This window comes from Hakea prostrata, chromosome 5 (assembly GCF_041222555.1).
Source record: "Hakea prostrata isolate BN-2017 chromosome 5, UWA_Hpros_2, whole genome shotgun sequence".
Classification (NCBI taxonomy): Eukaryota; Viridiplantae; Streptophyta; class Magnoliopsida; order Proteales; family Proteaceae; genus Hakea; species Hakea prostrata.
In genome coordinates, this window is record NC_142604.1 from 13,349,261 (window position 1) to 13,372,971 (window position 23,711).

Here is a 23,711-nt window from a genome sequence, read left to right on the forward strand (position 1 = left end):
CCATAGACACTCTTGCTTACACTCAACTAAATCATTCGATCGAAGAAAGAAAGAAAGTAAGAAAGAAAGAAAGGGAAAAAACACTTTCTTCCAAAACCCTTAATGGTGTCTATGTTTCCACAAGATCTAGTTAAAACGAAGAATCATTCCTTCAAAACCCTCTTTCCTTCATTAAGAATTTCCAAACCCACTCTGTTCACCATAGACACTCTTGCTTACACTCAACTAAATCATTCGATCGAAGAAAGAAAGAAAGAAAGAAAGAAAGGGAAAAAAGACTTCTTCCAAAACCCTTAATGGTGTCAGTTTCCACAGTCTAGTTAAACGGACATTCCTTCCAACCCTCTTTCCTTCATTAAGAATTTCCAAACCCACTTTATTCACCATAGACTATAATGTTCCTGCTTAAAAAGAATCGTTCCTTTTTGTCTCCAATAATTTATTAAAAAACAAAACATATTAAACAAAATTCAACAAATCTATTTAATGAAAATGCTAATAGAACTCCCCCATCTCTCGAAAAATTTTCCTGAACAAATTCTATTAAAATTATTATAATACTTAAAAGTTGAAATTTAAATTGTATACTTACTATTCTCTCTCTTTTAAAATTCTAGTACTGTTATAATTTTTATCTTAATTAAAAATTTTATATCAATGTTTAAGAAGCATATCTGAATACAGCCAAATTTCCTCTCGCCTCTATGTATTATTTGAATTATTACTAATTCGTTTGCCAAAAAAAAAGGATTATTACTAAATATTTCATTACGATAAAACATATATATATATATATATATATATATTTATATATATATATATATATATAAATGGAATCTTGGTCTTGGTCACAAACAGTTATTTGATTGATGATGACGAAAGATAATTCTTGGTTCAGTTTTCCACCTTAACAATAGAAAAAATGATGGATCAAATTCTATCGAGTTTGACTCATAGTGATAATTTGTCAAAGAATGACTCTGGTTATCAATTGATGAACAACCAGGATCCATTTACTTACGATACTTAGTTGACATTCATAAAAAGTATCTAATGAATGGTAAAAAATTATGAGTTCAATAAATCCTGTATAGCAGAAAGACAGATATTCCTTGCTCATTATCAGACAATTGTTTATTCACAAATCTCGTGTGGGGCTAACAGTTTTCATTTCTCATCTCATGGAAGACTCTTAGCCCTATCCCCCTCTAGGAGTATTTTAATGATAGGTTTTATAGGAATTAAACTATCATATTTGCAACAAACTCCTATGTTCCTTTCATCAGGGGTTTACCAAGAAGTTCTGGATGACAAGCCTAAAGAATCAATTTGAGGAATCGCGTATGGCTAGGGTTGAGTTAAATACTATACAGAGTCCATGGTGAATGTCTGGAGCATTCTGTAACTTTACTGCTTTATTATTGTATATTGCTTTGCACTACATGTGTTGGTGTAAGAAATATGATCTTGACCACATGGTTTGCTCCTGATCCAGCCCCTGCTCCTGAGACCAAAAGAAAGTGAAAGTGTGCTTCCTCTGAGGAGGGAAGCCACCTCCAATGGTCGAGTTAGTCCAAGCCAATAAATCAGAGACTCCATTGAGGAGTAAAGAGCCTCCAAAGACGATGAAGATCATGCTCTTGAAGGGTCAGAAAGATAATGAGAGATGGCTGGAGTGTGTAGAGCTTATCCCCTTCATCTACGATGAGGGATTATATGTGGGATTCATACCTCCAGAGGCAGTGGACCTCGTGGCATTTGCATGATCAATTCTGGAGATGGAAGGTGGAGATGGCTTCTACGGTTTAGGGGCCCAAGGCACGACCAAGAAAGTCACCTCAACCGTCAGGAGGGTCACATCCGAGGGCTACGTCTCAGTCACACCCATTTGTGCTGGAGAGTCATGAATAGGGGCTGAGGAAGCTGCCATCTCTGGGCTCGAGGAGATCTCTGAATATGTAAGATCCCCTGACACTAGCAACTAGCTATAGAGGAACTGAGTCCACATAAAGCGATTCTTGCCACGTAGGCCATTCTCCCCCGTCACAGATTAGGATCCGGCTAGTGCTCTTAGGTCACTTCTCGGCAAGAGAACCCTTAAGGTGACATCTAGTTGAGGAAAGCCCAGTCCCAGCTGGCGATTACGGGCTGGGCCAGAAACCCATCCTTTGGACCGCTGGGAGTGCCACGATAACAACATAATTGCTAGTTCCAGCAATGGAGCTAAATAACGAGAAACAGCAATAATCCCAATTCTCCTTACCTGCACACCTGAAATGGGGAATCACTCATTCACCTATGTATCTAGAGCCATCTTACGCATATCACATCATTTGGTCTCTTGGTGGTGGTGGTGTAGCTAGTCTCTACCTCCTCCCATGAATCCTTTTTGTTTCTAGAACAGAGACATCCAATGAGATGCAAAATAGTGTTGGGAGATACAATGCTGATGCCTAGAACCATGAGAGTAACTATACAAATCATACAACCCTCCTCTAATCTCTCTAGGGTGGGGGCTTTTCACTAGATACACGATTTTTAAAGTTTTTTTTTTTTTTGTCAAAATTATTTTTATTATCGAATAGATGAAATTTGTGGATTCAAACGAAGTAATCCAACGAAACTCTATGAACTTCAATAGATTTGAGGCTAACCAAACAGTTAATATTTTGAACTATGAATCCATAGATTTGAAATCTCATTTCATTTAATCCTAGATTCATGTAACCAAATATGTCTTAGTCTAGCCTCTTAATTTTCTCATTTCCAGTTAGATACTTTATTTTTGGTAAATACATAGTGATTTGATGAAATTACATATGTAAGCTTTATGCAATTTAAGCATTTAATAGTGAATTAGTCACACAGAAGTTATAATATAAAAGAAAGAGCAAATTGCACTGACACCTCAAAATGGAGGCTTTAAAAGTCACGACACCCCACTTTATGTTTAAAAAGCACATAGACTCCAAAATTGAATTTTTATTAAATATATTTGTCCAATTTGTTACTGAAAACCTTTCCGACACGGTTTATTATAGGAATATTTTTTTTAAATAAACAGTGATTTAATTGTTCTCAGTGATAAATTTGACAAATATATCTAATAAAAATCCAATTTTGAGGTATTTGTGCTTTTTAAATATAAAGTGGGGTGTCAATGCTTTAAGGCCTCCATTTTGGAGTGTCAGTGCAATTTGCTCTAAAAAAAATGACCGATTCAATTCATATTTCAAGCACTAAGGTTTTTTTTTTTATTTTAGTAATCAAGAGCACTAAGGATTGATGTAAGGAGAAACGAGGATCATTGCCTGAGTGTCACTTTTAATACAAATCCACCAACATGCCCTAACCTACCCAATTAGTTTTATGCTTTCAGCTCAACGAAAAACTCCGATATATCATCTCATTCTTAGATAGAGAAGACCAAGAAAATCAGAGACTCATACTGAAACCTTGTGATGTTGCATGCCACCTTTAACCAGCCAAGCTAACTGAGTCCAGATCCTCTTCACCCGGACAGCCCATCCTCCCATTTTCCCTACCCTCATACATGATCTGGCCATAATACATGAGTAGGCTAGTGACAGACCAACTATGAGGGTGGGGGAAGGTGCGACAGCCTACTTGGGTGGAGAGGATTTAAATTCAAGCTAAACCTTGGGTGTTATATTGTGATCAAATTCTTGTACTTCGATTTTAAGATGGACCAGCACCTATTTATTTGGTGGACAACCCGAATGACCTAATTCTGAAGATTTGTGATGGAAGCAAAGGGGTTGGGCTAGACTAAAGAACCTATACCTGAAGTCCATCACTGATCTCAATTTATGGTGGAGATGCGGTGGCATAACCCCAATAGTATATAGTATAACCCAACTCCATGAATCTACCAATTTATTTAATCAAAGTTCATATATGTGATTATGTAATTCTTGGATAGAGCTTCAGCATTGCACAATTAATGCGCAGTCTGGTTGCGTACAGGTGAGGATGGAACGAGTGGTCAAGGTCGAAATTTTGACCACTCTTTTCGTGTGTTTTTTTTTTTTTTTTTAAACCATACTCACATGTAACTAAAACAAAATATATGCAAAATGAGTGGTCGAGATTTTGTTTTCGACCACTCATTCAATTGTGGTCATACGCATCTCAATGGTACGCATTTAATGCGCACCACTGAAGTTGAATCGTAATTCTTGAGTCGTGCTTTAATGTTGCGCAATTAATGTGCAATATTGAGCTGTCTACAGTCTTGATCAATTCTAGTGGTTGAGATTCAATTCACCCGTTTTGGGGTTTTTTTTTTTTAAAAAAAAAAAAAAAAAAAAAAACAAACAAAAACAAAAAAGGAAATAAAACGGCCACCACTTAGATGTAATTCTTAGTGTCATATTTCCTATTTTATTTAACTTTACTCTCAACTTTCTCTTGTACAGAAGTGGAAAAAAGGATAAAAATGAAGAGAGGGTCCAGGTCCAAACAGAGACAACCGAAAAGACAGATAGAAAGCTACACATTTTATAGAGTAGGAGGAGACCACACGTCGCTGCTTCTTCGCCTCTCCAAACTATTCATATTGACCGCACCAACAATAACAACAACCAACACATGTTCGATAGTTTCTCCTCGATCTTTATATAACTTTACTGTAGATTCTAGAATACACAAATGGAGTGCGAAAGCAAAGATGCCCAGCATATATAAGGCATGGCACAGAACGTCAGAGTCACGGATATTTCTCAAAACGGAGCTGTTGATGCTCTATAAAGCGTTCTTTTTTCAGGAAATCGAGTTGTTCTTCGTAATAGTAACTGCCGCCATTAACACAAATCCACAGCAGACAGATACAAAAACAAGTCAGTTCTCCATTTCAAATTTCCGTTTCTACTCTCTTCTTTCTTATATGAATTACAACATAAATGGATTCAATTCATGAACTTCAAGTATACCTTTTGATCAGATTCTCTTTCATGTTGTTCTTGTCGGAGAATGGCAATCTCTTTCTTCAATGTGTCAATTTGAAGCTCTAATCCTTTCTTATAAGCCTGCTATATGAGGAAAGGAACAAAATACATAAACATATTGAAAAGAATTATAAGTTCAAAAGGGAAAAAAATTTGAGGGTAAGAGCGGTTCCTGTTGTCTAGCCCTGGAACGTGCAGCAGACTCTCTATTCTTGATCAGACGCTTATGGTGTCCTTTGCGGGAACTATCTTCAGAATCCCAAGCCCTTTTCTTTCTGGGAAAGGTTGGCAACTCATCCAAGGAAGAGGAAGAAGAAGTAAAGGAAGAATGGGAGATTTGAGATCGCGGAGGAGGCCTGAGAGGATGATCAATGTTTTGGAAGAAATGAAACTCACCTGGCATGAATCTGAGGTTTGAGGTGGTGGGTGATTGTGGTAATGACGGAAGAGAAGCAAGAAAGGGAGTATATTCAAAGGGTTGAATGGGTACAGCAGTGACGGTTGGGATTGAAGAACGGCTGTTGCTGCAAAGTTGAGCAAGGAAGTTCTGAGAGTTCATGCCTTCAAAACTGATGGCAGAGCTGGCGGAGATGGAGGTGTTGATGCGTTGAGCAGCACTCAGTATCTGCATATAAATAGATAATCAAAGAGAGTGATATCTTCGAATCTCTTTTAGGTATCAATTCTCATTCTCTATCTATTATGCCTATTTAAAAGAAATACGTATAAAAATTTATTATTGGTCATATATGAAAAATTATTTGATGAATTTTATCGAAAATGAATTATAGAATAAAATAGTTTTTTTTTTTTTGGGTAAACAATAAAAATAGTTTGATATCAAAATAAAAAATAAACAGTAAACAAGTAAAAAAAAATACGACTTTCAAAAAAATATATATATTGACCCTTTTACCTTTATCTTATCTTAACTATAAAAATTTAAATAAACGTATACATAAATGAATTATGTGTAAATAAAACTGATAATAAATATCAAACAATTTAAAATATAAAAAATTCTCATAATTGAAAATATAATTGATATGAAAAAAATCCTTAATCTGGCCTTTGAATGGTTGAATCCGATTTCCGTACACAAACGTCACACTAGTTACATATAGAATAACTGTACCGTTGGTCCAGCGTGGAGGGAATAAGTTGGTCGTACAGATAGGCTGATAGGGAAATGAGAAACAGTATGAATCCAAAACCACCTCATCTTCACCGCCCGCACTGATAGATATTTTTCTGCCACGTTTCGAACACAGATTTGATACCTGAGAACAAGAATGAGAAAAGGATAGAGACAACTCTCCGGCCCAACCAGACCAGAGTCTCTGGAATGATTTTATGGCCATTGTCCGGTTTTTGTGGCAGAATTTGTCACAGGTTCAACAAAAGGCACGCACGCATTTACCTATACTCATAAGGTTTTTGACTACCAATTCTGAACATAGGCCAACAACACCCAGGACTTTGCTTCGTAAATAGATTTCGGTCTTCTAAGAACAAAATCTCGATCCAATAACTGAAACCGAGATGAAATCTCAACCACCTGATTTTCAATGGCTAAAATCTCGCCCAGACTGAAATCTTGATCCAATGGCCAGAACCAATGCTCAACAGTTCAATAGTTCAGCACCATTAATGACCCTGAGCCAAAGTAACATTCCAACACGCAACAACAGCAAAGAAAGAAAGGTTGAGATGGTTAAAATATGACCCCAAGCAAGACGACCATTGACAGTCCCTCTCACTTGGCCTCAAGGAAAAGAGCAAAGGGGGGCGGGGGAATGCCAAGCGTTCACAAGCAAGTAGTTCAGGTTCAGTGCTAATTTTCCATAAAAATGGTTCAGTATCAATGCTTCAGGATCAGTGGATCCAAACCCACCAGTTATTCTGCGTTCAAAGTAGCAATAGTGTTTGTTTCACCCCCACCAAAAAAAAACATGCTGTTTGAGTCTTTCATCTAGAATGTTTAGCCACAGAAGGTTGCCACCACCCGCATTACACAAGGGTACTTTTATGTAATAAAACTAAACACAGAAGAGTAACAGAGAGTTCTAGGTGAGTGTAGCAGCTGCAGCATCAAGCCAAGCCCGCACCTTTTCTTCCGCTGACACCTCATTTCAAATTCTCCTTTCCAATGGAGATAATGCGACTCAATTTGCAACAAAATTGCTTGGGAATGGCTAGGGAAATGACGTCAAAATTCTCTCCCATCCAAAATCCAAAGCCATTAAAAAAAATTTATGAAAATGTGATCTTCAAACGAACCATACAGCCCCAAAACCTCTACTACTCCGGCTCGTAACTTCAAAAACTTAACCTTTCCTTCATCTCCATTCCTTTTTTCTGTTCTTCCTTTATTCTCTCCCCCAACACCCTCTTTTTTCCTCTCTTTTTTCTATTTTTTTATCCCTCTTTTCCAGTTTTTGCCTCTTCAGACATTTTTGCCATTGTATGACGAAGACCATAGTGTGTGAGAAGACCAACAAAAGCCTTCCCCACCACTCACAATAGTAGTCAGCAACGTCCTGTCATCAAAAAGAAGAAAAAAAACAAAAAACAAAAAACAAAATAGGTAGGCCCTGGCGCACTACCCCCACCCCTCCTTGCTAAGCTTCTCACCATCAATGATTGATTAGAACCTGCTTGGACCATGTTTGTCCTTTTCTTTCACTGCAAGACACTGTTGTTTGGTCAACTCCCCAGTACCTAGAACTCCGCACGCTTTCACAAGACCTGTTTTGGGTACCATTGTGGTTAACAGCCTTCCCCCTTCCCCTCCAGTCTAGAACTTAGCATATCATAACTAGATACCCCTGGGGATGGTGGACTTGATGTGGCAGCAAAACTAATTAGCTGGTTGCAGTAGCCAGTTCATCCAGTCATTACACTTCCTTATTCTGTCACCCTGCACCAAATCAAGGCAGTGTAAACTACCAAAAAAAAAATCAAGGCAGTGTAAAACTTTCAGGTATCTTTAGTAATAAATAGTTGAAAGGGCATCATATGGCTGCCTCTGGCAAGAATAAAGGTACATACCCACATGACTGAAAAGACATGAATTACAGGCATATAAGATGTTCACCCTTAACATGATTTAAGCACTCAATAGTGTAGTGACAGCAACCAATAAAGGGCAAACTGGGTTCAAGATAGGAACTGGGATTCCCCCTAACCCCATCACTTTCACCACACAGGGTCTTGTCTCTCCCTTTTGGGGTTTATTTATATTTACTGTTCACCTGAGAAAAATAAAACTTTGGCTAGCTTGCCCTCCAATACGATCTCTGTTGAGCTGAGAATGCAAGAACACTCAATAACTTGTTCACATGATGCTTCTCAAATTGAAGTTACTTTCATAATTGTCGACCACTACTAGTCTTTCTTTCTTTTTTTTGTTTTGGAGGGGGGGGGTGTTTAAGGACCACTACTAGTTTATCTAGAGGAATACCTGTACTTCCACAACAGTCGAACTTCGAATTGCATACAATATTAACGGGATACTCTCTGTTAATGGGATATCTTCTGTTAACATCTTAACCTGCAAAAACATGACCATCAAGCAATTTCATCTTCACATCTCAATAAAATAATCTCAACCCTCCTCTGATGAGAAGGGGAGAAAAAAGCAAAGAAACAGAAACCAAGAATTAAAAAGGGCTCCATGAGAATTAGAAACTTGGACCACACAGAGCTGAAAATTTATATTATCACTGATCAATAGAGAATTTGATGAAATTATATCATCACTCAATTAAAGGGATAACAGCTGACAGAAATGTAGGAAACTAGGCATAGCATGCCTATGAATCAAGTACAGCTGTGAAAAATTGACAAAGTTCCTACAACCAACCTTGCTCAAGGAGAAAACACGTCTTAACGAGAAAAAGACATCCGACCGCAAAAATCATAAACCAACCATACAAACACACAAAACATAAGGTAACTCATTACAGAGGAAAGATTTACTTAAATTTTGAATGATAACCAAAAGCTAGGGTTTAAAAGTTAAAACATAATACAATAAAAATAAAGAGTTTTTTACACAGCACCCACTATTTTTGGGGTGAAATTAGTGACCACCCACTATTATGTTGTAAATTACATGGCACCCACTTGAAAAACTACACGACCCACAATTAAGTTTTGCATTAAATGGCAGGAAAAATTACCTGAATACCTTCACCTCCATTATCATTTAAAATGATCCCACCCAACCCGACATGAGAAAAGTTTTTTCAGCAAAAACGATTCTAACATAAAGGAGTCAAGTTCAACACAAAAGAGATAACTCGAACCAGACACATTGCCAGGGAATCCATCTTAGCATTTTGCAGCATTACCAAAGCCCAGATGGTACTTGGGACTCTACTACCCTTTGATGGATTTTATTTCTGATAAGACTTCTAATGCTTCCCTATGGACCAAATAAATGCTGTCCAGATTTTCAGGTTCTGGTGGATATGAATTTGAGGAGCTCTGATCCTGAACTAGATTATGATATCGAAGTCAAACTGCTTTATTTATTAATTTACGAAAGAGCTGAACGCAGTTGGGGCCAAGAGAGCATAGAAACCCATTCAAGCACAGAGCGGGTTATTATTACTTTCCGAAAAAGCAGAAAGAGAAAAGTGGAACGGCTCTGGATTTCAGAAAGCTCAACTTCACCATCATCACCATATCCTGAGGGGAACGAACAAATCCAGGCTCCATGGATCCTGTTTTATGTTCATACAGATCTATTTCTGCCCAGCAGCTCTTCTTTCGGAAATCTAGAGCAAACCCTCTTTTTTCCCCAAATTATAACACAACAAAATGAAGAACATAGCATATAAAGTTCAAGAACAAATGAAGAAAAAGAGCAATGACTAACCAAATAGCCTCGGAATGCAGCTTGTATCTTAACAGCATATGTAGGTAGAAGATGGGTGAAAGGATTCTCCCTTCACCCACCTAAGGGGTGGGATCATTTTCAATGACTTAAATGGGGGTAAAGGCATTTAGCCATTTAGGTAAATTTTACAAGCCATTTAACAGCAAAACTTAAATGTGGGTAACTTGTAATTTTTCAAGTGGGTGCCATGTAATTTACAGCATAATGGTAGGTGGTCACTAGTTTCACTCCAAAAATAGTGAGTGCCGTGTTAAAAACTCAAAAATAAAAACTAGCGCAGATCTAGAATCATCAATTGCAGAGAGCATAGAGAGGTTAAGGCAATTGTTGAGATCGATGGTTTGATGATTCCCTAATGGGGTGAAGGTACGCTAGTTTGCAGTTTGGTTTGGACAAGGATGAGTTGGTTCACATTACAGTGGATTTGCAGCTGATTTTTAAATTTCAAAATAAGGCACTGCTGGATTGTTTTTCAAACACATGGCATGATCAAAGTGATGGGCAGAAGAGGCACCAGGGGTGTCAGGCAGCAGAGGATCAACCTCACTGACATTTAGGTTATGAATCTAAACCGTGGCCAGCACACACAAATTCCATAATTAAAACCAAATAGAGCAAAGAAAAGAATGTCCTAGTACAAAAAAGGCCTGCTGCTGCAGGATCTCAGGGGCAAATGTAGGCACCTTAAGCCTCGCTTTGCTGGAGACACTGTTTCCAGTGATAGATTTTTATGCAAATACACAGAAGTCCCAACAAATATTAAGCAGCCATCACCATACAAAAAATCTTAACACAAATAAACCAAGGCTTTACGTGTTTTAAGACAAAACTTAGTAATGCTATGGTGCAGGCAATGTTCTCTCCTGAATGGATTAAGAGGCAAGTTCTTGGCTTGTCTTATAGGATGTAAGCAATGCAGTGAGTTAACAAGTGAACCATGATAAAGGGAGCATCCTTATCGTGAGTAGTTAGACTAGATATATAGGAGTCCATATTTTCCCAATTTTGTTTTATTGAGTTTCCGCATCAACTTTATGGAAACTTCTCTTTCTAACTATCATAATTCTCCTTTTATAAAAAAGAAACGGTGAACTATCAATCTGTGCCTCCTAGTTTTGCCAGTCATCCATCTCAACATCATCATTTACACTACATTGAGTTTAGCATCATATAGAGCACAAATGAAGATGTTGAGTTTGATGAGTAGCAAAACTAACAAGGCTAAAGTAAGGAACGATCATATTAGAGCTGGTTTGTTAATATCTATAATAAATGATATGCTACGAGAAAGCCATTTGAGATGGCATGGCCATGTTCAATGGAGGCCTTTAAATGCCGCCATACGGAGTGAGTGAAACCAGATTTGAGGAAATAAAAGAGCTAGGGACAGACCTAAGATAACCTCGGGAGAATCGGTGAGATGCATGGCTTAAGTGTTGATCCAATATGACCTTGAATGGATCTGATTGGAAGGCTAGTTTTCTGTTGTTGTTTGCAGGAACTGCTCTAGATCTTGGGTTTGTTATACAGTGCTAACCTCAAAACAATGAGATCCAGCAGCAGATCTGCTGACAACAGGATCACAGGGAAAAAAGTAAGATCATACTCATCAATGTGTATAGAGATCTTTTAGATTCATCAATCAGTATCGAAGATCTGAAATATAATCTAGATCCAATGGACAAATTCTGAGATGTGCTTTGACTTTTCTACCAGAGTAGGGAACTCAAACCAACAGAAAACAGAATTTCAGATTCAAAACAGAGCTCTAAAATAGAACTCATCACTGATTTAAAGGTACCCAGTAACCAGAACAACAAACTGAAATTAAACTAAAATAACCAGATCAGAGTACAGGGATTTTGAAGTAGACTGTTAGTCGCAAACTGGAGACAGTGATGTAGCCTCACTGGGATTAGGGCCAAAACCAAGGATCCTAGACGAATAGCAGGCAAATTGGGGTTCACAAAACCCTGCGGCTAGGGAATTACAGGCTGTTGGAGTTTGTAGGGTTTGTAAGACGGATGTAATAGGTTCGGCTAGGGTTTGATGGACTTTTTCACAAACCTGAACATTGCTGTTTCAGTTTCAAATTCAAATTCCAGAGGTTCTAGGGTTTTGGTAAGTTAGGGTTTCCAAGGGGTTATTAGGGCTGCTAATTGGAGTCGAGTGCCAGGGGGAGTGAGGGGGTGGTGATTCTAAAAGGTGAGGGAATTCGGTGGTGGAATTGGGAGTAGTACAATTTAGGGTGTAGGGGAGGAAGAAGGGCTGAACGGTGTTTTGAGGGATTTGCTAGGCGCCATGCAGCGGGTGATGTGAACAGGGGTTGACCCTCCCTGGCATAACCCTAAAATGGGCCCATCTAGAGCCCACCGAACCCTAAAAAGGGTATTCTAGTCAAAACCAGCCCTACATAATTGCTGATTTTAAATTCCGGAATCTTCTTTTTATTTTTCAACATGTGTCTTTAGTAATTAATTTGTAATTCCTGCATGTGAGTCTTTTTTTTTATTAGCATGTGCCAATTAGGATTTCAATTTCAACATATGTCAATTAGAGTCCATTAGATCTTTTATTATTTTTGTCAGTTGTGATTAATGTGCTAGGATCCTAATCTATAAAGGAATCTCACTTAGGTTTAGAGTCTCCTAGTAGGCTATAAATAGCTTATTCTTTCTATGTAACTCTTCAAGTCTGATTATTTGAATAAGAATATTGAGTTTGAGGACCGTGGCTCCTATTTGAGAGGGCCACAGCGGATTTTAAGAAAAGCTTTCTTCATCAATGATCAGCAACTCTGTGAAGCACTCTTCTTCAGAAAATTCCAGCAAGCATTCACAAGTTCCAAGTAAGTACGGCAAGCCCTAACCCCTTACGACTCCTCCCTCTCCATCGCAGATTATCCCCCCCCCCCCCCCCCTTTCTCTTCAATCCCAGCCCTCCCTCGCATTCCCCTACCCCCGCAAGACCCTCCTTACCCCTCCCCTGTTCTGCGCAGGCTCCCCACCCCATTCCTCAGCTGCTGCACCTTGGCAGCAACCTCCCTAGGACCCGATGACACCCCCAATCTAACCCCCCCCCCTCTTTCCTTCTCTAAACCTCTCCAGTCCCTCCCTCTAACAGAAAACAAAAAGAAGAAAAAGGAAAGAAAGAAAGAAGAAAGGAAAGAAAAGGGAAAGAGCAAAGAAGAGATAAAAAACTACTTCTTTTACTTTCAAAGATCAACCTGTGTCCCTTTTGTCAAGCCTCAAACCTAATTCCCTTCCATCCCACATAATTTTGTTAAACCCATACCAACACCCCCCCCCCCCAAAAAAAAAAAAACCACATTTGGGTCCCATCCTTATTCAACAATATTACCCATTCACCATTATTTGGTTGAATCCAAAATTGCTACCCTATTACCCAGTAAACAATCCATATTAATTTGGTTATCCCAAACCATCCTTTGGGTGACTTGTCAGCAGTCCTAACTTGTCTATAGGGCTTTCCAATAGATTCTTAGAGATCCATAAGCATCCCATAACATTTTTAGACTTATTTGCTGGGAGATTCTGAGCAACCCTTAATTTTAGGGAATCAATTCAAGAAAGCCTAACCCTAAAATTGGGCTTCACATTAACGGAGAGAAGAGGGAAGGCTAGGGATGATGGCTTAACAGTTCAGGGACTGTGGAGGAAGAATGCATGAAAAAGAAACACCAAACCAAGCTCTCGCAGGAATTCCCTTCACTTGAAACCTAGTATCCTATTCGATCCCTTGATCTCTGATGTAACTCTCTCTGCATTAGGCTGTGTATTTATAGCCTTTATATATTTATTGAAAAATTCCTACTAGGACTTAACTTCAAAACAAGATCTACAAAGGACTAATAATTTAAATACAATTTTTATTTAAAATATAGGGCTTCTAGTTAACAGACTGATTCAAATAACAAACCAAAAAGAGAATTAGACTCAGAATGAAATTCTGAATGTAACTAGACCTAGCTGGGCTCCGATTGGAATGCCCAAAATGACCAAAAAAGCCCCTGCTCTCAAACCATCTACTTGGAAGTGCCATGGGCTGCTGCCCATCCTGCATCAGACAGCCAAAATTTTAGGATTTTGAAGACAGGAGTCGCCTGATTCCAGAGGCAGAGAAAGCCAAGATGCTCCATCAATCTAGAGCTCAAAGTAGTATCATGTTTCTAGACTGAAAATCCAACTCAAGATGTCAAAATCAGAATTTCAATTTTGAGTAACTGGATTTTTGTAGCAAAGCTAGAGTTTTATCCATTCTGCAGGAATAAACTAGGAATCACTGAGAGAATATCAGTAACAGAAGAAGAGTGCAGAATTCCTGTCCAACAGAACAGCAAATGAGACTTCAACACAGAGAAGAACTAGCATAGGCAGAATACATAATCAAGTTACCTTACCTGATAATAGGTTAGAATAAGGATATAAATTATGCCCAGTACCATCTGATCCCTAAAGTTGGAACTCCATAAAATCACAGCTTGAAATAACCACAATGCTCTCCTAGAATCACTACCCAGTTATACTAAATCACCACAACAGAGAGCTTTGAACCTCACAAAATTGAAGGCAAAAGCCAATTTCTATCCATCAGATTCATTGGTAGGGCTGTAGCCTGTACTCCCCTACAAACTTAAACTCATGTAAAATACACGAAAGGGAACTCAAACTATGCCAAAGCTCCTGCAACCAGTTTGCTGTGGATAGAGTCTAAAAATTTCAAGTGAAAGAATATAGCTTAAAACAAGGCCAGACTCACAGAGTCCTATTCCAGCCTCAATAAAGCAGTTTAATAACAATCAAAAATAAAGAAACAAGGCTCCAACAATACTAGCTAATACATGAAATCTTATATTCTTTCCTCCCACCCATATATTAGGCCCATTAAGGTGTAGCCCAATACAAAGAAAACCCATTGGGTCAAGGCAGAACAGATATGTAATCCGACCTGATGATCTGATGATTATGATCATTTATACATCCACTTTTATGTTTTATCTACATCAACAGCAACAATTTTAGGTTATTTTACAACCATTATTTGATGGGATAAGATGCACAATTCTAGTGTACTTACCATTATCAACAAAAACCATATTCTATCAAGAATTTCCCATTCCAATTGCATGAAAATAACCAAGCCAAAATTGCCACTTAGTCACAACTCAGTATCTACGTACAGCAATTTGGGCTAAAACTTATTAAGATTCTGTTTTTGGGCTTTTAGGAGGCAAGGAAACAATGAAATGCATCATCTTAGAATATTTTCACCTGCAGCCTGACTAGCTAGGAACCCAAAGGAGGCCACAAGCTTATGAGCTCCTCATAGAGGCAGTAAGATTCCAAACTGATGGATCTGGTTGGTCCTACCTCCTTGGGCCCTTAGAAGCTAGGTTATTGACATCTGAGTAACTTCTCCCAGTTATGGACTTATAACTTATTAAACCAATAAACCTTGGGGGTGGGGGGAGGGGGGAGGGGGGAGGACAATAATTAAACATAAGGATTTTAATGTAAAACCTAAGATTAGAATCCCAAGAAAGGCCATGACTTGATATCTCACAAGATTCAGATTCTCTGTATTCAATTAAACTTGTTTACAATGAGGTAGGGTGGGCTACATATAGCCTTACAATTGGAGGGAAAGACTTAGACTCTAACTTGGAATAATCTTGACTCAACTAGGGAGGACTCCTTTATAGACTAGGATCCCCTTTACAACTCAAATAAAGAACCACCACAAATAAAAGAAAACAACTTGCAAAATAAAAGCTAATTATCCAAAAGGAATCTTAATTTAAAATAGATTCCAATTGGGACTTCCACTCTAACTAGGACTCTCATTAGTCATTACCAACTCAATTAAAGAAGTAAAATTAGATTTGGACTCACAAAAGTAAAACAAAGATTACTGGACTAAAATAATCACCAAAAGAAGTGGGAAAATAACAATTATGCCCCTGATAGGGTCCAGCCAGCCCACTAGGTGCACAACTTTGGCTTGGGTTTAGGGCCCAAATTATGGGTTCGACTAAGGGGAGATTCATGCTTACATCAATTTTCCCCTCCTGAAAACATTCACCCCCGATGGGGTACCTCTTCATGTTCCCCTTGAGTAACAAATACTGATCTCTGACTGGGCTTCTTGGGAGCTCCACTGGACTGACCACCAAGATTGGGGTGCTCTGAGTTGGGTCCTTCTGGTTAGTACATAGTGCCTATCTTTTCCTGGCTTCCTCTGCAAAGTTCAACGGTAGAAGCAATATCTGGGCTCTATATTCAAAAACACTTGTTCTCCCTACAAGTGATTGTGACATTGTTGTTGAAGAGCCAGGATCTTCCCAGTATTATAACGGACATCTTCATGGCTACTGCATCATACCAGATTTCACAAAAATAAGATTATAACTGGAACGTAACTGGAACTTGGCACCTGGTTGTGACATCCATCCTGGCATTGTTGGGTAGGGAGACTTTGTATGGTTGGGGATGCTTTTCTGGCTTCAATACTGTCCGCTGCACCAAACTCTCTAAGACCACTTTGACACTGCTGCCGCTGTCCGCAATGGTCTGAACTGAGAATCCTTCTACCCTCAGTCTAGTATGGAAAATAGTATTCCTCCTCCAGTCTTCTCCTTCAGCACAGCCACCAAAATTTTAGACATTACATTCATTTGAGCATCTGGATCTATCCGATCTTCACTTTACTCCTTGTCTGGCTCAAGCTCTAATGGTGGACATTCATGTGTTTCCCCTGGGTCTGGTTGACTAGTATCTAGGACTGCAAGTCCTCTTCTTTTAAGGCACTCCCTGGCAGAGTGACCTCTCTACATGGCAGTAAAAGCATTCACCAGGGTTGTTGCTAAAGATTGAGCCTCTGTTCTCTGCTCTGATAGGGTTTGGCACCCTTGGAGCAGTACTAGTGGCTGGAGTGATTGGTCTGGGGTCCCTTCTATAATCCTGAGTAGTCTGCATCTTTTGTGAAAAAAGAAAATCTAACCATAGGGTTTTGCCAAAAAGATCTCTAAGATCTAGGATATTGAACTCCTAAAGCCATTTGTATGTCCTACTTTAGACCTAGTTTGAACCTAGTCATTGTTTGGAGTTTGCTTTCTCAGGTACCAACCCCAAAAGCTAGGGAGTCAAAACTACTGGATGTAATCTGCTAGAATAATGGTTCCCTGTTTGAGCAAGTAGAACTGCTCCTAAAGTCTAGTCTTGTAATGCTCAACTAGGTATCTCTCGATTGACTCTTTCCTCATTTGATTCCATGTAGCAGGCTCTCTACCCTCATAATATAATTCTCTCTCCATAGTGTTCCACCAATCCCTGGCTTCCCCTACTAGTTTGGTCTCAGCTAAACCTCATTTTCTTATCCTCTAATAGGTCATACCAGTCAAAGTAGTCATCTACGACACACTCCAGTCATAAAAAATTTGGGGGTCTCAGAAGCCATTGAATTCTTTCAATCTAATTTTACCTTGTGGTCTAGGTGCCCGTTGTGGCCTTATTCTTTGTCTCTCCTCAAAGTCATACCGGTCATACATAGGGCTGTCATCCCTTAACTCTTTGGTATGACCATCCCTATCTTTGGAAGCTCTAGGATGGTATGGTTCTCCTTCTGTTTTATTGTTGTTCCCCAAGGCTCCATTAGTTTCTTCGTGATGGGGAACATAGACTAGAGAGTCTAGACATGGAGCTAGTGGAGGAGTCTGAATAGGTTCTCCATGTCTTGGTTGCTCTAGATTGATTACTCTGGTGTTCAATTGTTGTACCTTATTTGCCATGTGTTGGAGTTCTATCAGCATCTCATTCTATACCTTCTAGATGGTCTCAAGTTGCCTGGCAAATGCTGGTTCATCCATAGCTCTGATACCAAATTGATGTAACCATGATTCTAGAGTTAAGGGATATGTGATTGTTTCCCTAGATTTGGGGTTAGCCACAATCCTGAACCTTTGAACCAACAAATAAAGAATTAAATAAAAGCATAGGAGATTCTTAACAGATCTAGATGAGAATGTTAAGTATGGGAAAACTAGGGTTTTAGGAAAATATTGGGATTACCAAAAATCTAATGGGTTGCAGGAATTGAGAAGAAAATGAGTTTAGGGTTTAACAAAGGAATATGGAGTGTAAAGGATTTAGGAAAGATCCTAAGGACAAGTTAGGATTTAACTAATTTGATATGGGTTGGTTTTGAGATGGTTAGGGTTTTAATACGGTCCCTATGTGATGGTTTGAGATACCTAGAATTACCCTAGAGCTGAAAAGAAAAGCTGCAGTGATATGGGAGGGTTTTGGGATGTTATGGATTGGTTCTTACGTGTAGGCTTGGTTCTTGGATAGGTTTGTTGGGATCTGGGTAAGCCCTTTCTTTCCTCCTTTCTTTCTTCCTCTTTTCTTTTCTGTTCTGAAAATTCAGAACTGCTGCATGAACCAAAAGGGGGAAAAGAGGGCACAAAGGGAGAAAAACTAAGGGGGATGGATGGGGGTGGGTCTTTAAGGTTTCAACAGGGTTAAGGGAGGGTTTCTTGGTAGCTATAGGGGGTAGGGAGGGGTTCTTAGTGGTTGCACAGGAAGGAAGGAGGGTGGGGGTGAGGTTGTTGTTTGAGGGAAGGGGCTGCTGACTGTTGTAGTTACTAGGAGATGAAATTCTGCGGCTCAATCTGCTGAATGAATGCAGGAGAATGGATGAAGCTTGCTGGAATTGGCAAAGAAGACCTTCTAAAACTGCAGTGGCCCTCCCAAAAAAGCCACGAATTGATTTCCTTCAAGATTTACATTCTCGGAAATTAAATTCAACTTGTTTTACAATGAGGTAGGGTGGGCTATATATCCCATTATAATTGAAGGGAAAGACAAGACTCTAACTTGGAATCATAACTTGACTCAACTAGGGAATCCTTTATAGACTAGGATCCACTTTCCAACTCAATTAAATAACAACCACAAATAAAAGAAAACAACTCGCAAAATAAAAGCTAATTATCCAAAAGGAGTCTTAATTTTAAATAGATTCCAATTGGACTTTCACTCTAACTAGGACTCTCATTATTAACTCAATTGAAGAAGTAAAATAGATTTGGACTCACAAAAATAAAACAAAAATTACTAGACTAAAATAATCAGCAAAAGAAGTGGCAAAATGAACACTATTCCCTTAGTAGGGTCCAGCCAGCCCACTAGGTGTGACACTTTGGCGTGGGTTTAGGGCCCAAATTATAGGTTCAGCTGGGGGAATATTCCTGCTTACATCAGATAGCTACAACCACTTAATAATAAAAGACACACACTTCAATGAGGAAAAGACTATATATAAATACTGGATTATAACCCATACTTGGCCCCGTTGTCAATTTGGGTTTGGAGCCCAAGGTAATGTATCTATGTCAAGCATCAAGCATTTTATGACCTCCCCATACCCCACAGTGCAGAGGCCTCGTGCACTGGATACACCCATGTAGCTCCAGTGGATTCTATCACCGAACCAAAGGATCACTAGACAACTCAGTAAACTTCAGAAAGGGGAAAGCAAAAGATAGAACCAGGCTCACTTATGCCATCAACAGAAACATACTTATTGTTTTAGGTATAGGACTAAATATTCAACCTTCTGCAGAAAGCAGCAAAAGCAAAGAGCACTAAAAAGTAATTTTACCAATAAAGGTGTGAAACGTGTTAACATAGTGGAGATATAAAAGTAGCAGAGAGATAACAGTAGACTGAAAATTAGAAATAAGATCCTTCTACATTAATGTTTAAAAAAATAAATAAATAAAGGAACAAGATCCTTCATACATAAGTTTTCATACCCCAAATGTGAATGTTATGTCTATTATTTATATACATAATTGCACATTTCAATAATAACAATTCACCACAGCTTCATACAAGTAAGAACAATGTCTCAAAATCAGTGACTAAATAATAGCAATAATCAGAGTGCTACTTACTTAACTCATTTACAATTGCCAACATTTATCGGAAAATCAAAATTCGCTTAGCTTACATAAGCTGCTGTTGCCTCTGGAACTGAATCCATGTAAGAGCATTCTAGCAAGAATAATCATCAAAAGTAAAACAGAGAAAAAAAATGGCCAATTATGCCAAACCACTCACTCGGTTGAAGCTAGCTATCAAGGAAATGGGAACCCAACCCTGTTCATCCATATTCCGTCGCAGGAAAACATCTTTACATAAATTCTCAACACTGCAACATTAAGAAAGTTGGTGCATTGCGTGCTCAGTACTTAAAAGCTAAGAACACATGGATGGAAAAGAAAATTTCATCACAAGAGCGACGTTTAAAACAGAAATGCACTATGAAAACCTGAAATAGTATTCTATCTGTTTCACAATCTTGTCAAGCAACTCAGGATCCGGTACAGGGACGTATATTGCCGGAGGGGGCGCAGGTGTGATGAACCTGAAGGAATCCGGATGGGGTGCAGGAATATAATATACTGGCTGTGTCATATCTGAATGGAGATTACAATATTAGAGAAAATCACAAGTTAGACAACCATAAAGAAACATAGAAGAAACATTACAAAAGTAACTTACCAGGGAAACCCACTGGACTCCCGATTGGGCGAGGACTAATAAATGAGGCAGAACTAAGCGGCGGAGGTCTTAAAAATGCCGGCCTTTGAACAACTCTCTGCTGCTGCATGTGGACATCTCTACCGTTAAAACTTCGATGAGGATTCCACTGGTTGGTGTTGTTGTTATGGAAAGGACCATCTCCACGCGGATGGTGCCCACCATTACCCCTCCTGGATGAATTACGCTGCTGCCAATTACTATTGCTCTTGTGTTGGGATTCCCTTGGAGAAACATCCGGAATCACCGGTGCGTGTTTACCGGTGCCGGAGTTGATCTGAGGCATTTCTCCAGGTTGTGACGATGAGGACAGTGGCGGCTGAGTGAAGCTGCCATTAGCAGAACTAGCCGTACCACCGCCACGTTTCATTGATTTCTGGCGGTTTAGACTTGAATTAGGGTTTGCATTATTAGTAGATTGTTTTTGCGGAGAAGATGGAATCACGGGAACCTAACGCAAAGACGCACAATCACAATAAACAATGTCACAGGATGAAAATAAATCAAACAAACTGTATCAATCAATTACAAAAGAATCTAAAAGGATGGGGTGGAAATCAACCTGAGAGACAGTGGTGGATCCATCGGAAAGAGCTTTCAATGAATCAGACGACGATTTTGGCGAAGCCTTAGCGGAATCGGAGAGAGCAGGCCAAGAAACAGCTCCCATAACAGGACCTACTTCCAAAACGCCATTGGATGGTTTATTCCAAGCCGCTTTCCTGATCGTACCAGCATTACCGTTATCCATATTATCGATATTCTCAGAGTTATCCGACTGACCTTCTACTCCAGAATTATTACAAGAAGACTTGGCAGATGAGAAATCGGATTGAGTAGTTTGCTCCGGTGAAGCACTCACCGGCTGTGGCGAAGGCGGCGAAGAAGCTGATGCAGGTACAGCTTCCGATTCACCGCGAACAACATGAGCCCACGGTGATGTTAAATTCTTCCGACCGAGTTGATGATGACCATTCAGGCCATCGATTGATAACCCACCGGAAGCAGAATCCGCAGTTGTAGCCATGTAAATCAAACGAATACTTATTTTCCCCCAAATCGCAGTGATGGAATATCGAAACAAAGAACAATTTAAGGAAATCAAAAAGGAATGAAAAAATAAAATTTCGGAAAAGTAAAAGAAGTGTGGAATAGAGAAGACAGGTGGTAAGTCTAGGGTTTCTGTCAACAACAGCAATGCATATGCCGGTCCAATTATTCCGATCTCGCCCGTACAAGCGAGGGTGTCTCTGCGTCTGCGCTCTCCTATTTCTTCTTCTCTTTCACAGCTTTCAGGTCCTGAGAATTCTGTTTTGAGATACCCTTTTCAATTTCATTTTTATTTTATTTTTTTTTTATTATTTTATTTATAAATTTTTTTCTAAAATAATTTATAATTTAATTAATGGTATACCCTTAGCTTTTCTTACATTTACGAGCCGTCCCCAGTGTACTAGTCGGTCCACCATGGACCCACTTCCCGACGCGTGCGTGGAATTTCGGCCTTGACGGAAGAAGTCTTTTTTACCCATTCATTTTATTTTACTCTTTTTTTTTCTAGAAGCTTAGGTTTATCCGGGCCAGCTTGCGCGCACTTTGATTTTAAACAAATAAAACAATGTTAAGTGATTTTAAGATTGTTGATAGAATTATTTTATTTTCAGATTGATTGTCAGTCTCTTATTTATGTTTTAAATGGTAGTAATTAGTCCATTGATTGAGTGAGTATGAGTATTATTAGAGAAATTTAGCAGCTTGCGTCGTTGATTTTAGGTTTATTAGCAGATCTTCAAAATCTATTGCTAATACTATTGCTCGTAGAGCAAATCTGTTTGTTTTCTCTAAGTTTTGGTGGTTGGTTTCACCTCGTTTTATTTGTGTAAACAATATTTCTTCCCGTTTATTACGTGGAATATGTTAATATAATATTTGTAATTGTTGGGCAAAAAAAAAAAAAAAAGTGATTTTTAGAGGGATATTGTCTTCTTTTTTTTTTTTGAACAAAGGGATATTGTCTTCTATCGAGTAATGTATTATACTGACTAATGTAATTAACACAATCTAATAAAGACACATATTGATAGATTTTGTAGTGGTTATATCAAATATAAATATATACTGCAATTTATACCCTACCATAAAATACTTCAACATTACTTGCAACTTGAGCTTTATTAGCAATGAGTTTTTTTTTTTCGATAAAAATTAGCGAGGAGATTTAAGCTCGTAATTCCATGAGAAGCACCCTAGTCTTTTGTCATTTTACCATTACAAGTGATAGATTCAAAAGACACATCAAAGAGAATCCTCCCATGCCAGACCCACTAATGGTGGTTCAAAAAATTGTCACATAATAGGACCACAACTAGACCCATTGAAACAATCCTTCTGATACCATAGTTTCAATTGAAACCATTATTTTCTTTTTTTTTCCTTTTGGGGGTTTCCTTTTGGGGGTGGGGGAGGGGATAAAAATTAAAACAATTATAAGATTGACTTGCGAGGATAAGACAATAATCTAAAACTAACTACCTAGCTATCTCATGAAAAGGCTAGGGATCTCTATGTTAAGATTATAGGTCCCACAAGGATAAGGTTATAATATTAAAATGACTATCATAACCCATGAGAAGGCAAAGGTCTTATGAGTTATGACTCAATTTTAGGCATAGGAATAGTGCATCTCTTTCTCATCTGCATGGTCTCTAAACCCAAGCATTAAGAGTCATGGTTAGGATTGCCATTGGTTCACGCAAACAAGAGATTCTGCCAGCAAACAAGTCTAAAAATAAAATATTTTATTTATTTATTATTATTATTATTATTTAAGCTCAAATACTATCACGGGCCCATGGGCCTCATGACACCAAGAAGGCAGCCAAGTGGGAGGTGGGTTACTTTATATATAGGATGAGGGGTGGAGATTTTTTTTGGTCAACAACTAAAATTTGTATTAATTGAAAGCAGACAAAACAGGGACCTGGATAATAACAAAGAAGTATCAACGATAAACAGAAGTGGAACATTCCACCACGACCGAACCAAGGAGAACCTAGAAGCTCCTTTAGCAAGAAAGTCTGCAAACAAATTACCTTCCCTAGTAATGTAATGCAAAAAAACATGCTGAAAATAGGAGGACAACCTCTTAATCTCATAAACTAAACTAAGACTCCTCCAATCTAGTGAAGAGGAAAGACCCTACAAAGCATAAAT

The 23,711-nt window shown here is 38.7% G+C and overlaps 1 protein-coding gene across 1 annotated transcript; it reads right to left on the reverse strand.

Moving 5' to 3' along the window:
* Window positions 1-6,423: 6,423 nt before the first annotated feature.
* LOC149015271 (la-related protein 1C-like) lies at window positions 6,424-21,816 on the reverse strand. The gene is made up of 6 exons (XM_089154992.1): window positions 21,061-21,816; window positions 20,460-20,949; window positions 20,227-20,374; window positions 20,016-20,106; window positions 8,431-8,520; window positions 6,424-7,887 (listed from the first exon to the last, which is right to left on the reverse strand). Exons 1-6 carry the CDS (start codon window positions 21,523-21,525, stop codon window positions 7,828-7,830), a joined length of 1,344 nt encoding a protein of 447 aa, XP_089011118.1. The 5' UTR covers window positions 21,526-21,816; the 3' UTR covers window positions 6,424-7,827.
* Between the last annotated feature and the right edge of the window lie 1,895 nt (window positions 21,817-23,711).

Coding starts and splice junctions, on each gene's coding strand:
- LOC149015271 (XM_089154992.1), bottom strand. CDS start 21,525: ATGGCTACAACTGCGGATTCTGCTTCCGGTGGGTTATCAATCGATGGC. Junction 20,950..21,060: donor GATCCACCACTGTCTCTCAG/GTTGATTTCCAC, acceptor TCTTTGCGTTAG/GTTCCCGTGATTCCATCTTC. Junction 7,888..8,430: donor CGACTGTTGTGGAAGTACAG/GTATTCCTCTAG, acceptor GATTTGGTGCAG/GGTGACAGAATAAGGAAGTG.